This window comes from Tasmannia lanceolata, unplaced genomic scaffold (genome assembly GCF_043159265.1).
Source record: "Tasmannia lanceolata isolate RefF3 unplaced genomic scaffold, GAP_Taslan_0.1 ptg000007l, whole genome shotgun sequence".
Lineage (NCBI taxonomy): Eukaryota > Viridiplantae > Streptophyta > Magnoliopsida > Canellales > Winteraceae > Tasmannia > Tasmannia lanceolata.
Window position 1 is genome coordinate 130,199 of NW_027518684.1, and position 14,161 is coordinate 144,359.

The following is a 14,161-nucleotide window of genomic DNA, read 5'->3' on the forward strand; positions in this document are numbered from 1 at the left end:
TCTTCCTTGAGTTCGACCCGTATTTACACGATCCGTGCACTTGCGGTTATTTAATATTTCAAACAAACACCATCGCTAAAATATATCTATCACTGACCTTGAAGCAAAACTAACATTTCAAAAGGTGCAATATATTTCTATAGCCTCCTTAGGTAACCAAGAGAACACAGTTTCACAACCAACTTGCCCACCAAACCGGCAAATGAATTAGCCTATAGTAGCTTGTCAGTTGGCAATACCCTGACAAACACAAATGCTAAAGGTTCCACCATTCATAAATTAATCCAACTACTCAATGTCAATTATGTCCAACATCACTGATAAAATCATGATTTAAAGCTAAAGACAAACAGAGCAAATAACTGTCACTTGAGGCTCCTTGAAAATTCTAAACTGAAATGAAATCAATTTTAGACAAATATCAAATGCACATACAGAGAAAAGTATATAACTCTATTATCATTTCAAGACAATGCAAATACCCAATTCGGTGTAAAGCACTAAATCAGTACCTGCACATATTGATATTACATTCATATCCTATTACTTAGTACCATTTTTCTCACAGCTTGGATTGACCCTCTTGCGATGGGCACAATTATCATTTCTTAAAAAGGGCATAACCACTGACTAATAATGTGCAACACAGGGATTAAACCATGGGATGGATTAGTCATAACAAAGGATGAATTCTGTCAAAGCAGGGGTTGATTTAGTGTAAATAGAGAATGATTTGATACAAAACAAGGAATGATTCATAGCAAGATCAATAACTCTATTCATTCACCATTTCATAACATAGTCCAGAAAAACGAGACAATCATAAAAATCCTTATTTAAATTATAACAAAGATAAGTGAAGAAATCAAATAAGGATCAAAGATATACATATCAGATCTGAACTACTGCATATAGAAAATTTACAGAAGACAAAATAAAGGCTTACCTGACTGAAATGGATCAAAATTATCGATGAAATTCTCTAAAATAAGAGATCTGAGAAGATTTGCAGAAACAATGAGATCCTCCAGATTTTACTACTTTGATCGGGCAAACAAATTACTAATATGTAGATCGAAGCTTGAAATAATGGAATTAGCTAAATCTAAACCAGAAGATAACCAATTCTATGGTCCAGCAACATGATTTCACAGAAAAATTAGCTAGGTTTAGGATTCCTAGCCCAGATCTATGATAGAGAGGTTAAGCTAGGGTTTGAAAATTTTCAGATCTATAATTAGAAGAAGAGAAAACAGAGCTTGAGATGAAGTTAGCTTTGAAAATTAAAAAATAAAATAAAATTAACAGATCCGATGATTAATCAAAGCAACACGCAAGATTTCAAAGAGAATTGACCAGATCTAGGGTTTATGAAGGACAAGTGTAAATGAAACGAGCAAAGGCTTGAATATTTTTAGATTCTTCTCTTCTCAGATCTCTCTCTCTCTCTCTTTGTCCTTCTCTTTCTCTTTGTTCCTCTCTCTCACGACTTTGGATCGGAGGACAATCAGATATGGCTGGAGGTTGGACGGAATAGAGATTCGAGGTGATGAGATGATCGGAACATGATCGGAGAAAAAGAAACGATCGGAGAAGACGATCGGAGAGGGGAAATGGGTTTTTTTTTTCTCCTTTCTCCTCTCTCTCTCTCTGTATGCTTCGGATTGGAAGTTAGATTTCCGACGAACGATTGGAGGAAGCGATCGGCGGAGGGAGGAGACGAAGAGGAAAACCCCAAATCTCATTCTCTCTCTCGCTCTCTCTTTTCTCTGGTTTCAACGAGAATGAACAGTGCCTCTCATTTTTTTATTTTATATATATATATATATATATATATATATATATATATATATATATATATATATATATATATATCAAAATAACGGTGCCGATAACAGCACCCCCACTTGATGAGGCGTGCGAAAATTTGATGAGGCGCGCCCGCCAGATTTGTCTTATTCGGCTCGGGCGTGCTCATCACAGGCTAACTCACCCCCCTTCTCAACTGGACATTTCTTGCTGCGGCTAAATCACCCCCCCTTTTGGTTCTCAGTACATTCCTTACATCGCTCGTCTTATTTGACAAATCGGGCCGAATTTTGATGAAATTTGGCGGGGGTCTTGGTGAGGCCCTAACCTAACTTGTGATGTAATTTGGGATCCTAGCTTGATGATTGGATATGGTTTCGCACAAATAACGCAAACTAGGGTCCGGTCAAAATGGGGGGTGTCTACAGCTATCTACCATTCAAAAGAAGTTCTATTGCCCAAGGAGTTAAGGAAGGAGCTTCTTTTATATAAGAGAAATCTTCGGAATTGATGCTGTAACTGTGAATATAATTATGAGATCAATAAGAAAATCCTCTCATCTTTTATGTTTCTTTTGAGTGGTGATGATAAAGTACACAAACAATACACACATGCTCTTATGTTTGGGATGCATATGCAAACCTTGCATGTGGATCCCTCTCCAAAATGTGCTTGCATTTATCATTGCTAGCTAACCCTCTTGACGATCCACTATGTACATAGAAAAAATGCTAAAAAGATGATTTCCTAAGAGCTAATTTTGGGGTTCAATGCTCTAATCAACGTGATTGGATCTGTTGATACCACACAGATGCAGGTGAAACTACGGATGACGTGGAAGGAGCTTGGCTCCTTCAAGTGCCATATTTGTGTTCTTCTTCTAAGTTGTGGTATGGTTTTCAAACCCCATTAGTTGATTTACTTGCTCCGTGTGTGATCTCCATTTGGTGTTGCTGTTAGAGGGTCCTGCACAACAAACACAACCTCCAGTCTGGATCATTGTTGTTCACGTACCCCATCCCGAGCCAATGATCCCAGGCTCATAGTCCATCAAGCTCGGTTTAGGGTTTTGTCATGAAAAGCTAAATGGTTGATTTTTGTAGTCTTATATATCTTTTAGGTGGGATGCCGGTTTGTCATAAGAGCAAGACCATGTGGGTTGTCTTATAATTGTGTACAAGATCAATGGTGTGAATTATACATGCGATCGAAAGTCGATTAATGGGATTGGTAGCAAAGGTGATTGCCTGCCTAGCGTTTCCTTTCCATCTCTTTCCAGCCCTTTCTTGCAAACAAAACAGGCCATACACGGACAGGCTATTGCATTTGTTTTTTCCATGGAAAATGCGTTCTGCGATGATCCCTAGATAAAGATGAGCTTTTCTTGTTGTCATTTGTTTTTTCCATGGAAAATTTTATTTAAAATTTATCTCCGTAGATAAAATTTTCAGCATTTTTTACCCTCATTTTCTATAGAAATTATTTTCCAAAATTCTCTATTTTCATGGAAAATTGCAAACAGGATTTTTTCCATGGAATATTATATTTTTATAGATTTTTTCCACGGATCGAAGCATGCCCCAATCTCCACCCAAGCCTACACAGTGCAAGTGGGGCCCACCATTTTACATATCTTTATATTTTGATTGGGTGGTACACCCGGAGTAATTATGCAAATACAGTCGAAAATTAAAAAAAGAGCAAGGGGAAATGGGGAATTGCGTAGTGCTAAAAAGGCCAAAAAAAGGAAAGACGGTGGTGGGTTCAGAATTGCGTCTTGACACGGAAGGCTATCCGGTATGTGCGTGACTCACGGCTTCTCCTAATCCCATATCTTCTAAAAAAAGAATGGAATCATGCAAACACAGTTGGAAGATGCCAAGGTAATGCTTCTGTTTTCCTGTATTCAATTTCAATTCATTGCCCACCAGACAAAAAAAAAAAAAAGAAAGGAAAAAAAAGAGGGTACTTCTCATTTTACTCATCCTCTCTCTCTCTCTCTCTCTCTCTCTCTCGACTCCTTTTTCTCTTTTTCTATTTAACCCATCACACAACCATTTCTTCCTTGTTTTTGCGCATCTAGTAACTTGGGCATGACATGTTAGGAATATGATACATACATCGTGAGATTGGGGTTGGGCAAAAGTTAGATGAGGATGTCGATTTCGAAAGAACCCCAACAGGTGATGAGCTACAGGGGAGGATCAGTCCTCGGAAAGAAGACAATACTGAAGAGCGACCATTTCCCAGGCTGCCAGAACAAACGTTTGACTCCCCATATCGATGGGGCTCCCAATTACAGACAGGTCTCTCTCCCTTCTCTAATCGTTGTTTTGCTTCTATTTGCTTCTCTTTTCTCCTACCTAGATGCGCCCAGCTTGGGTGGAATAAATTAGTTTAGATTTGTTTATCCTGTGAGTTTGCTATCTAGTTGTTTGGTAATTGGTATGGGTATTAATCTTAGAGATAAGGGTTACAGTATCTAAATTGGTTTGGGTAAGAGTTTTAGAGAGAGTGGCAAGCAGCTGACCCTTCCCTCGAAGTGGGTCAAGAGGCTGATCTTGACCCATACAGGTGTGGCTCTTTGGCTTAAAGTCATGGGTATGCTCCCCATTGACGCTATTTCAAATCCGCCGGGCTTATCTGATGCACGTGGTTTATGGGTGATTGCACGCATCCATAGGGAATTGTCCCGCCCTAAAAATTTGTGAGGGGATACCCTATGTCATAAAATAAAGAGGCTGATCTTCCCTCTAAGAAGATCAATCACGTTGCGAACCGACCCGGCTTTGTAACAACTAGTAGCTTGCATTTTCTAACCTTTTGCTGAGAGTGACTTTTGAGTTTGAATGCTGGGGTGGTGTGGGGGATATCGAGGTGTTCATTTTTCGCATCTTCTGAGTTCTGACAGTGTCTGTTTCCTAGTTCCTGGGTTTTCGCACGCCCTGTTATATTGGAATATCAGTCAATTCATGCCACAATTTGCTTTTCTGACTCTTCAACTTCTAGAATTTGAAACCATTTAGTGGAACGTTTCATGAATTCACTGACATGATGTTTTTTGCATATATTGTCCTTCATTCAGTTAGTAGTTCCAGCTTGATACTAGAAGCATTAACATAGATCTATGAAAATCTTCTCTGGAAAATCTCACCGTAATGATCCAAAAGTAAGAATCGTATTGGATTAGAGACATTCTCCTCCGGGAGTTACCTCTTCAAAATCCAGCTGTGCAAAATTTACAGTTTAAAGATCTTCCCCAAATGATCTCTCTGTCAAAATTCAATGATGGAAATTGCACCAGATTAAAGATCTCTGTGAAAGAAACATGTTTCTCAGCATATCCGTAGTCCGCTAATGGGATGGCCAATAGCCTTTCCAGAGAGGGGGTGTCCAAGGAAGATCCAGCATTGTTCGATTCCCTCCCCCCCGAGTCCTTTTCTTGTCTGTATCTATTGGCTTGTATTGCCCTTTTTATTGTCATTGCGGGGCCTCGTCCTCTGTATTGACCATCTCAGTCTCTCCTTTCTTGCGATAAAATCTGCCCCATTCGAAAAAAAAATGATGCTATGTAAACCATGGAAGCAGGATTCTTCCCTGGGAGCCTTCGATTCCCGCTTTCGATTCCCGTTTCGATTCCTGTTTCGATTCCCGCTCTGGCAACCTTGATGTAAACTAAGAGGATTGGAGATGTTCCATGGAAGTTTGATGGTGAAATTCAACTTCTTTTGAGGGATATCTTTATAACTGGAAAACGGCCACCATGGAAGTACATGCCATTCGGCCAAAGAAAGATCATGGAGAGTTGACCGAAATGGTCACTCAAGATTTTTTGATAGATCTCTAAATCACTGGTATGGTTATCGATATTGTAAGCGAAGGCATGTAGGTTCCTGATCCAAGCGGTTGTCTCAGGTATGGTTTTAAATTTCCATCGAAACAGACACGAAAGAACCAAAATGTTTTCGTTTCCATCTGTACCGAAATGAAATCTCAATGGATTCGTTTCACTTCATTATTTCGAACCCAAGTTACAACTGAAATTACTGGAATTTAACCGAAATGGTCGAAACGACAAAATATGGAAAGATGTTCCGATTTATAGCATATAAAATAGTTTTTCTCAAAACAAAAAAATCGTGCCCTAATATGCAGCAAATCGAAAAATCCTACACATCAAATAAACACGTTTTTCCAACTTTTACATGGAATTTTTTATGGAAAACTCTTAAAAGTTTGAAATTTCTCTGGAAAATCCTGTTTTGGAAAACCCTAAAAAGTTTGGAATTTTTCTATAAAATGTGTTTTTAAAATTTTTAAACCTTTGATTTGTTGCATACATAAAATACATTGCCATTCGAATGTGAAGGGTGCAAATAGCAGTGCTGGTGCCAATATATATATATATATATATATATATGAGGAAAAGGATTGTACGCTCAACCGTACCTAAAGTTAGGTACGGTAGAGTGCCAAATCACATGGGTCTCCCATTTTTGGTGGGCATCTAAACCATTCATTTGCAAGGCCCCATCATAGATAGGGTGCATACCAAAAATCAGCACCATTGAATCATCCTAACCCCTCCAAAACTGGAGGCCAAAATGGGCAGATTTGTGGACAAACACTGTCTGTCCATTTTGGCCTCCACAAATGGATGGGTTAGGATGATCCTATGGAGCTGATTTTTGGTATGCACCCTATCTATGACGGGGCCTTGCAAATGAATGGTTTAGATGCTCACCAAAAATGTGGGACCCATGTGATTTGGCACTCTACCGTACCTAACTTTAGGTACGGTCGAGCGTACAATCTTATTCCTCTCTCTCTCTCTCTCTATATATATATATATATATATGTCTTTGTCAACATGCTTCATTGCTTTGTGGGCCCATCCTAGCTGAATCAAATGCGAGCCCACTTTTCATTTCAATGTGAAGTTGTGAGAGTTTTAAAATTGCAGAACATTTGCATCATACAAATGACAAGTCTCTAACTAAGCACAAACTATGTCACAAATATCTCCGATATTTTCAAACAAAATCCAAAAATAATCCTGAGATTTTAAAAATATAGCGATATTTTCATTTTTATCATAAAATATCGAGTGATAATATCACGATACTCTCACGATATTTTTATTTTATATTTTTTCTTAAATTTTATATATTCATATATTTTTAAATATTTTTATTTTTATCCTTTTTTCCCCAATATGAACTCAGAAAAAATAAAAAGAATTACTATATCTCGAGTTCCCCTTGCTGACAAACTCCCAAGAACAATATTTGTGACAGAGCACGAAAGGGGACTGTTTTTTTTTTGCAACTCATTTTTCTATATCTCGAGATTTCCCCTTGCCGGAAAAACCCTGTATTTTTTGGTGGGCAGCATCATTGGATTGCATGACAAAATAGTCATATCTTATGCATGGGATGACAGTTTGGCATGGGACCATTGGTACTGACATAAAGTTAGGGTCCTTTGAGGATGACTGGTCATTGGACTTTTTATTTAACTGGTTGTTGGACTTTCTTATACTTCATTACATTGTACTTCTTTATTTACTTTACTGTTCCTGACATGTGTGACAACGCATGTCACTAGGTGTTCAATGTGATTAAGCCATTATGGATTGCTTTCTTGCTTATGTGATGATTTTTAAGTATGTATTTGTGCTTATTCTAGCATTTCCCGAAATCTCATCGTAAAATTTTATTATTTGCATTTGCATTTCCATATGTTTTCGTGATTTTACAAGATTTCCACCCAAAATCCCAACTGAAACCGAAATGTTTCTGTTGATCAATAACCAAAACCGAAATTTAAAACCTTGGTCTCAGGGCCCTTAGCTATTATTATTGAGAAATGGCCAAAAGAAGTTGTTTTGGGCCACCACCAGGTCTTCAAAAGTCTGATTCTAAGCTGGTTTGTCGTCTTCGCAAGGCACTATGTGGCCTCAAACAGTAGTTATTAGTGAACCTGTAAGTGATGAGGATTTACATTTATTTTTTTTGAAATGGAGGATTTACATTTATGATTAGTTTATTTTTTCCCTATTTCCCAACCACCCATTTTATTTAATTATATACTAGAGCAATTATGGTATGGAAGTCGATCCAGGGCAAATTTTCGGATCCATTATGAGATAACTATGATGCCCTAAACGGACCTTTCTAATCTTTTTAAACGTCCTCCCAGCGTGACGCAAAAACAATATTTCATGATGGAGCATTTTCATGCATAGATCGATGCCATGAGCAATGTTCTTCCGAAAGATCTATCTCCCATTGAAAAGACAAATCCTCTTATTGCCAAAAGAGGAATCGAATAAAGAGTGCACGATCGAATCAAGCAAAGCTTCCTTGTGGAGATTTTGTCTGTTTCATTCCTTTTATATTTTTGTTTTATCATTGTAAAATTTGCGAATGTAACTTTTAGAGAACCTCGTGATGGATAATTAAAGGACCTGGTGAAGGATAATTAAAGGTCCTTTATACTGGGGGATGTAAACAATTGCAAAGGCGAGAAGCTTATGTTCCCACTGTATTAATAAAACATCTTCAAAATAGAGAAATTTGATCTTAATATATCTGTCTTCTTTTTTCATGCATAAAGTTTTTGTGAACAACCATCCCCAAATTGATAGCCTCCCCAAAATTGTGAATTCAAACCTTGGTAGACCTTTTGTGTACATAGCAAGTGACATACCAAAGCAGTGGGTTTACTAATGACTTCTTTAACATCCTCTTGACTTGGGGAGTTGGCCAGATTTGGGAGCTTCGAACGAAGACGTACACATCATTGTAGAGTATCATTAACCAATTTGATGATGTCAAGGAGAGCCTGAAATCTTGAATTCCAAGGACATGAGTGTTGCGAACAAGCATAGGAGAGAAAACCAATCTAAAGAAGGGGATCTTGTAATAATGTTTCTTTCTTTGATGCTCAGCCACTTGTGCAGGCCCAACACATCATTTCCGACACGATATGATATTGATACCAGAACTAGATACTTCAAGGATACTTTTGTTGTTTAAGATAATTATGTTGTTTCTAGCATATGTTACTTTCTTCAAGTTAACTATCGTGATTTTTGCTTGGTAGAGTCACATTGTTGCAGTTATAATTTTGAGCATTGATCCATGTAGATGTTATTTTAAATTTGTTTTCAATGCCATATTCTAAATTTCTTTTCTTATCTCATGATGTTTGATATCTATATCTGCATGCATTTTCTAGATTTGGAAAATGTGGAGTAATATTGTCATTTGCATGTCCGTGTCCGTATTTTGGTATAATAGATTTCATCGTAAAGAGAGGTTCAAGGGGTCATTGTAATGAAGAAGGTTGATATGCATGCGGTTGAACTACTTAGTGGGTATTCATCGATTGACAGTCAATGGCTCTAGGTTTCTTGATTATTTTGAACCATCAAGTCAAGATGATTAAGATTTGCAAGCAATAGAGAGTTTTTTAGAGAGTCAGGTGACCAATGACGATGCACAACCACTTATCGAACATTTTGTTCAATGGAAGCATAAAACTATTGAGCCAGCCAAATGAATCAATGCTAAAGATTTGTAGAAAAGTAATGCTAGTGCCATAGAAGTGCAAGAAGAATTGAACTCAAGGAAAAGTTCTTTTATGGAATTATACAAATTCAATGAGTTCACAGGCCCAAAACACTCCTACAATCAGCGCCTCTGAATGCTTACGGTATAAAAAAAAGTAAAGAAAAATGTGCCAATATTGGTTGTACTGCTGACTTCATCATGATGTCATATCGTCATATGACATGCTGACACAAAAGAAGGGCCCACCCAAGGTTCAACTGCCATGAAATATGTATCCCTGCTCTTTTTAATAACGGATAATTATAGTGAATTTTCCTAGATTTCTGAATATCATTTTAGGTGTTTCTAATGACAGACAGTAAGAAGGCGACGAAGTCTGTGTGGGTGAAAGAAGAACACCACGACATCTACTCATTATATATTAATCATATTTCACAAATTGCATGTATGCCACTCATAACTGACATTAATTATAGGAAGATCTAAGGAGGCTGATTCAGCAATTGATGGTGGAACACTAGTGTTCAAAGTCGATTGGTGTTGGGGTAGTGAATCTGGTGTGTTTGAAAACTTGGGTTGTCTCCTACAGACTTTGAGTGGAGGTACATTTCCCCAGGGCAAACCGAGGAAAGAACTCAACAACTCATCCAATTCATTATTGATCTTTCTTTCCTTCTTTCTATGGTGGAGATAGTCGCACGTAATGACAGATCACGGCCGTCTTAACTTTGTATGCCCATCTTAGTTATCAATTCTGTTTCATCCCGAGCAGAATTCTAAGAACATTCAATTTCAGAAAGGAAAAATGGAACAAAACAGGAAACAAAACATTCCCAGCTAAATTTCACCCTATTCTGATCTGCTCCTGGTCTTTCGACTGGAACAACCCATTTCACCCGTAATCATCCCAATATTCCAGTCTGTTTCCAGATTTTCGATTTTTTTGGTTTTTTTTGGTTTTTTTTTTTTTTTTGTATTTCTATTTTCACCTTTTTAGTGATTGTTTTCTACTCTTGTGAAGGCCAATCGAAGTCTCTTACTCTTCCCCAAAAAAATGAGAGGGCTAACACATCAAATCCCCCTCATTCACACTTTTGAGAATTCCATTCTTAAAACCCTCTTAAAATCTTCCTGAACCGGAATACGACCAGTTTCTCACCATTTATTGAACATTTATCCTATTAAAAACAACCACTAGTCGTAGCATATTTTTCGAAATGGAACACCGGAACGGTCGAAACACTGGAATGTTCCAATCCGGGATAAAAATGGAAAGACAATTCGAATGGAATTGATAACTAAGATCCCCTTCCTGAAGACATGACCCTTGCATAAACAAGAAGAAGAGGAATGGAAATAGGGTTAACACATTCCTCACCCCGAGTAGGAGTCGAAAAATAAGGTGTATCTAATGCAACATCTTGACACAAATTATTTCCTAGAAATTGGATTGTGATAATCCATTTGAGTGCAAGAGTAACCCGAGAAAATACATTTAATAGCATGAGGATGAAGTTTATCTTGCCCGGGATCAAGACACTGAACAAAGTATACACATCCAAAAATGTGCAGAGTTAATGAAAAGGGAGGAGCATCATCATGAAGTATAGATGACGATATGCGATTAATTAAATAACAGACTGTGAGGACTACATCACTCAAATATGTTTTTGGGCATTCATACAGAAAAATAGTGATTGTGCTACTTCAAGAAAATGCTGATTTTTTTCATTTGGCAACTCCATCCTTCTGAGGAGTTTCCACATAGGATGTTTTATGCAATGTACCATTACGGTTGCAATAAGATTGGAAAAGACTAAATGTATACTCGTTTGCATTATCAAAATGAAAACACAAATATTCATTCTGAACTTTTTTGAATGGCTGCATTATTTATGAAGTTTCTTTTCTTTTAATCTCTGCAAATAACTACTATACCTCTTTGCATGTGGTCTTTACTTCTGATTTCAGCATAGCTTTCAAGCTATTAGAAACTGAGATCACCATACCATTCCAAACTGATTTTTCACCTCCATACGAAAGGTTTTAAAAATAAAAACCAATTTAGAACAATCCTTCGTTAAATATGTCTGATTCGTGACAATCATCCATAAAGGTAACAAAGTATCTGAATCCCAATAAACTTCTCATAAGAAAAGGACCTCATACATTTGAATGAACGGAATATAACATAATATTACTATGATTTTCCATACTAGAAGGAAAAGACACCCAATAATGCTTATTATTATATTCACAAACTTCGCAATGCAACTCTGAAAAAGAAGATAGCGGGTAACCATGACTTTTAGACTCTTCAAGGAAGGATGACCCAATCGACATTGCTATTGGTCTGCTAAAACATTATTTTGAAGTGCAGTGTTTGCGGTGCCTCCATCAAAGTATTATAGATTTATAGGCCTCTAGATTCACGACCTCCACCAATCTTCCCCTTCTTTAAATCCTAAAAAAACACAATGTGGTGTATAAAATCCACAAATCAGCTCATGACCTCCACAATTTTTAAGGGGATATCTAGAAGCCCGGCTTTCCTTTTCACAAAGGTGATAGCTCTGACGATCTCATGGGTGAAATCGCACCCTTGCTTCAAATTTGGCTCAGCCTAAGACTTATGGGAAGCATGGAGAGGAGTATGTTGGAGTGTGGAAAATAAGCAAAAAATAGTGCAAGAATGGGGTCTCCCCTGCTTCCGGTTTCTTAAAGTTCAACTTCGATGGCTCTAGCATGGGAAATCCCAGTTTGGCTGGGATTGGAGGGGTCTTGAGAAATGATCTTGGGGAGGTGATTTGAGCATTTGCGAGTCCCATTGGGGAGGCAGATGCAACGGAGGTGGAGGTGCGTGCAGTTCATCAAGGATTAAAGTTGTTGGCAAGATGTCGATTGGATAATCTGGTGGTCGAAGGGGACTCACTGAACATTATTAGGTGGCTCCAAGGTTCTCATAATCACCCTTGGAGATTTGATTGGTTCTTCGATGAGATGTTCGATTGAGCAGGATCTTCTTCCATTGTGTTTAAGGACGTCGCCTAACCAACAAGGTGGCGGATAGCCTGGCTAGAGAAGGAGTTTCTAAAGAAGACTTGGCTCTCTAATGTGTTATCTGTCTTCTTTGTAGTTTGTCCATCTAGGTTCACTTTTTGCAATAAAATTGGCCATTTTGTTTTTAAAAAAGAACCCCACAAATCAGCTGAGCAAATGGGTGATTTTACTTACATAAGACAAAGGACATTTCGAAGAAATTAACACAAAAGATATAGATCAATTAGGATGTGTAATGCCAACTCCAGTGACTCTAGATATGGTACCATCTACTAAGGTAACAAAACCAGGTGAAAAAAAGCGTATTTATCTAAGAGAACAGACATGTTTCACTAGTAATATGATCCGAAGCTCCTAAGTCAGTGACCTAAGGAGTAGATGACACAAGAAAATAATGTAGTACCTATATTGGCAAATGTTGTTGTGGAAGCTGAAGAGACCTTAGAAGAATGTTGAATTTTTTTATCAATTTTTTATGTTCTTCGTATGTAAGAGTTAGTGTATTACCATTGGAAGTAGATTGCTACGAGGCTTCTGACTTTTGCCTCTATTATAAGATGCCGAATTAGCCCCTGCTGGCTTACCATATATGTCTCGACATGTATCAACTGTGTGATTAGCTAGGCTGCAATGAGAACACTTTCGTGCCTCACATCCTCTGCCACGGCCTCCCCTGAAATCTTCCATGACCCCTTTGGTTACTTCTAGTACCTTTGCCACAACTACAAATACCAAGACCCCCACCCCTTGTGATAACAAGTGTAGCCTTATCACCCGTGGGAACACGAGAAACAACTACTCTAATAGAAACTCTTTCAAAATGAGCTGAAGTATATGTTAACAAAGGTATCTACTTGTTGCCCAAAATTAGTGCTTTGATAGTTTCACATTTAGGTCTCAACCCTGAGAGGAACTTGGCTATTTTAAATTCTTCATTTTGCTGCCTTTGAGTGGATAAATCAATTATGAGTGGCTGATCTACATTAAGTTCTTCCCATATTCTTTTCTAAGTGGGATAATGCTCTCCGACATCTCTGTCTCCTTGTTGCAAAACAAATATCTCGTGGTATAATTGATATATGCGTGAAATGTTCTTGTTCGATGAATACATCTCACGTAGAGAAGCCCAAATCTCTTTAGTGGTGCAAGGGACATTTCATAATTGAAGGTTCCATGCTCTTCCAAAGCCAAATCATACTATGGGGATTCTCTTAGATCCACTCACTGTATGAAGATATTTCAGGGGAAGGCATATTTTCAGCGAGATACATTAGTTTTCTCTTTTTTTTGCAAGAAAAACGTGGGCAGGATGAAGCCTAATAAATTTAGCTTTACAAACATACCAGATCTACCGTCATTTTTACTCTCCATTAGCAACAAAGAAAATTCAGAATAATGAAAATTAAACACTTATTGCAACAAGGGAGTATCACGTACGATTTTTGGGAATGACACTTAAACTGGTATATTTCCATCATTGCACGTGATTCTACAGTCAGTCATACACTTCAATAAACTTGAATCATGTTTTCAACACTTCGATTCAACACGTACAGCACACATACTTCACACCTTCTTTTTATTCTTTTATTATTTTGCTTGTATCCAAGAAAAGAAGAGTTCAACATGATATCCCCTATCCAACACCACAACCAGCCATTGACGTTGTTGCCCAACTATAGATAACCCTAGATTAAGGTTTCACGCAGATCTCA

General features: G+C 37.7%; 1 protein-coding gene across 3 annotated transcripts in view; it reads left to right on the forward strand.

The window, feature by feature from the left end:
* The first annotated feature begins 3,509 nt into the window (after positions 1-3,509).
* LOC143881306 (metal ion-binding protein) overlaps positions 3,510-14,161 on the forward strand; it is a 70,042-nt gene continuing 59,390 nt past the window's right edge. Inside the window, exons 1-2 of one of the 3 annotated variants that reach the window (XR_013251920.1) lie at positions 3,510-3,692; positions 3,915-4,115. Coding sequence is in view for 2 of the 3 variants with exons in the window: in XM_077384297.1 (XP_077240412.1) it covers positions 3,960-4,115 (156 nt within the window). In the remaining variant the exon portion in view is untranslated. The remainder of the gene's footprint in view (positions 3,693-3,914; positions 4,116-14,161) is intronic. The other 2 variants (XM_077384297.1, XM_077384296.1) reach the window with 2 other exon arrangements.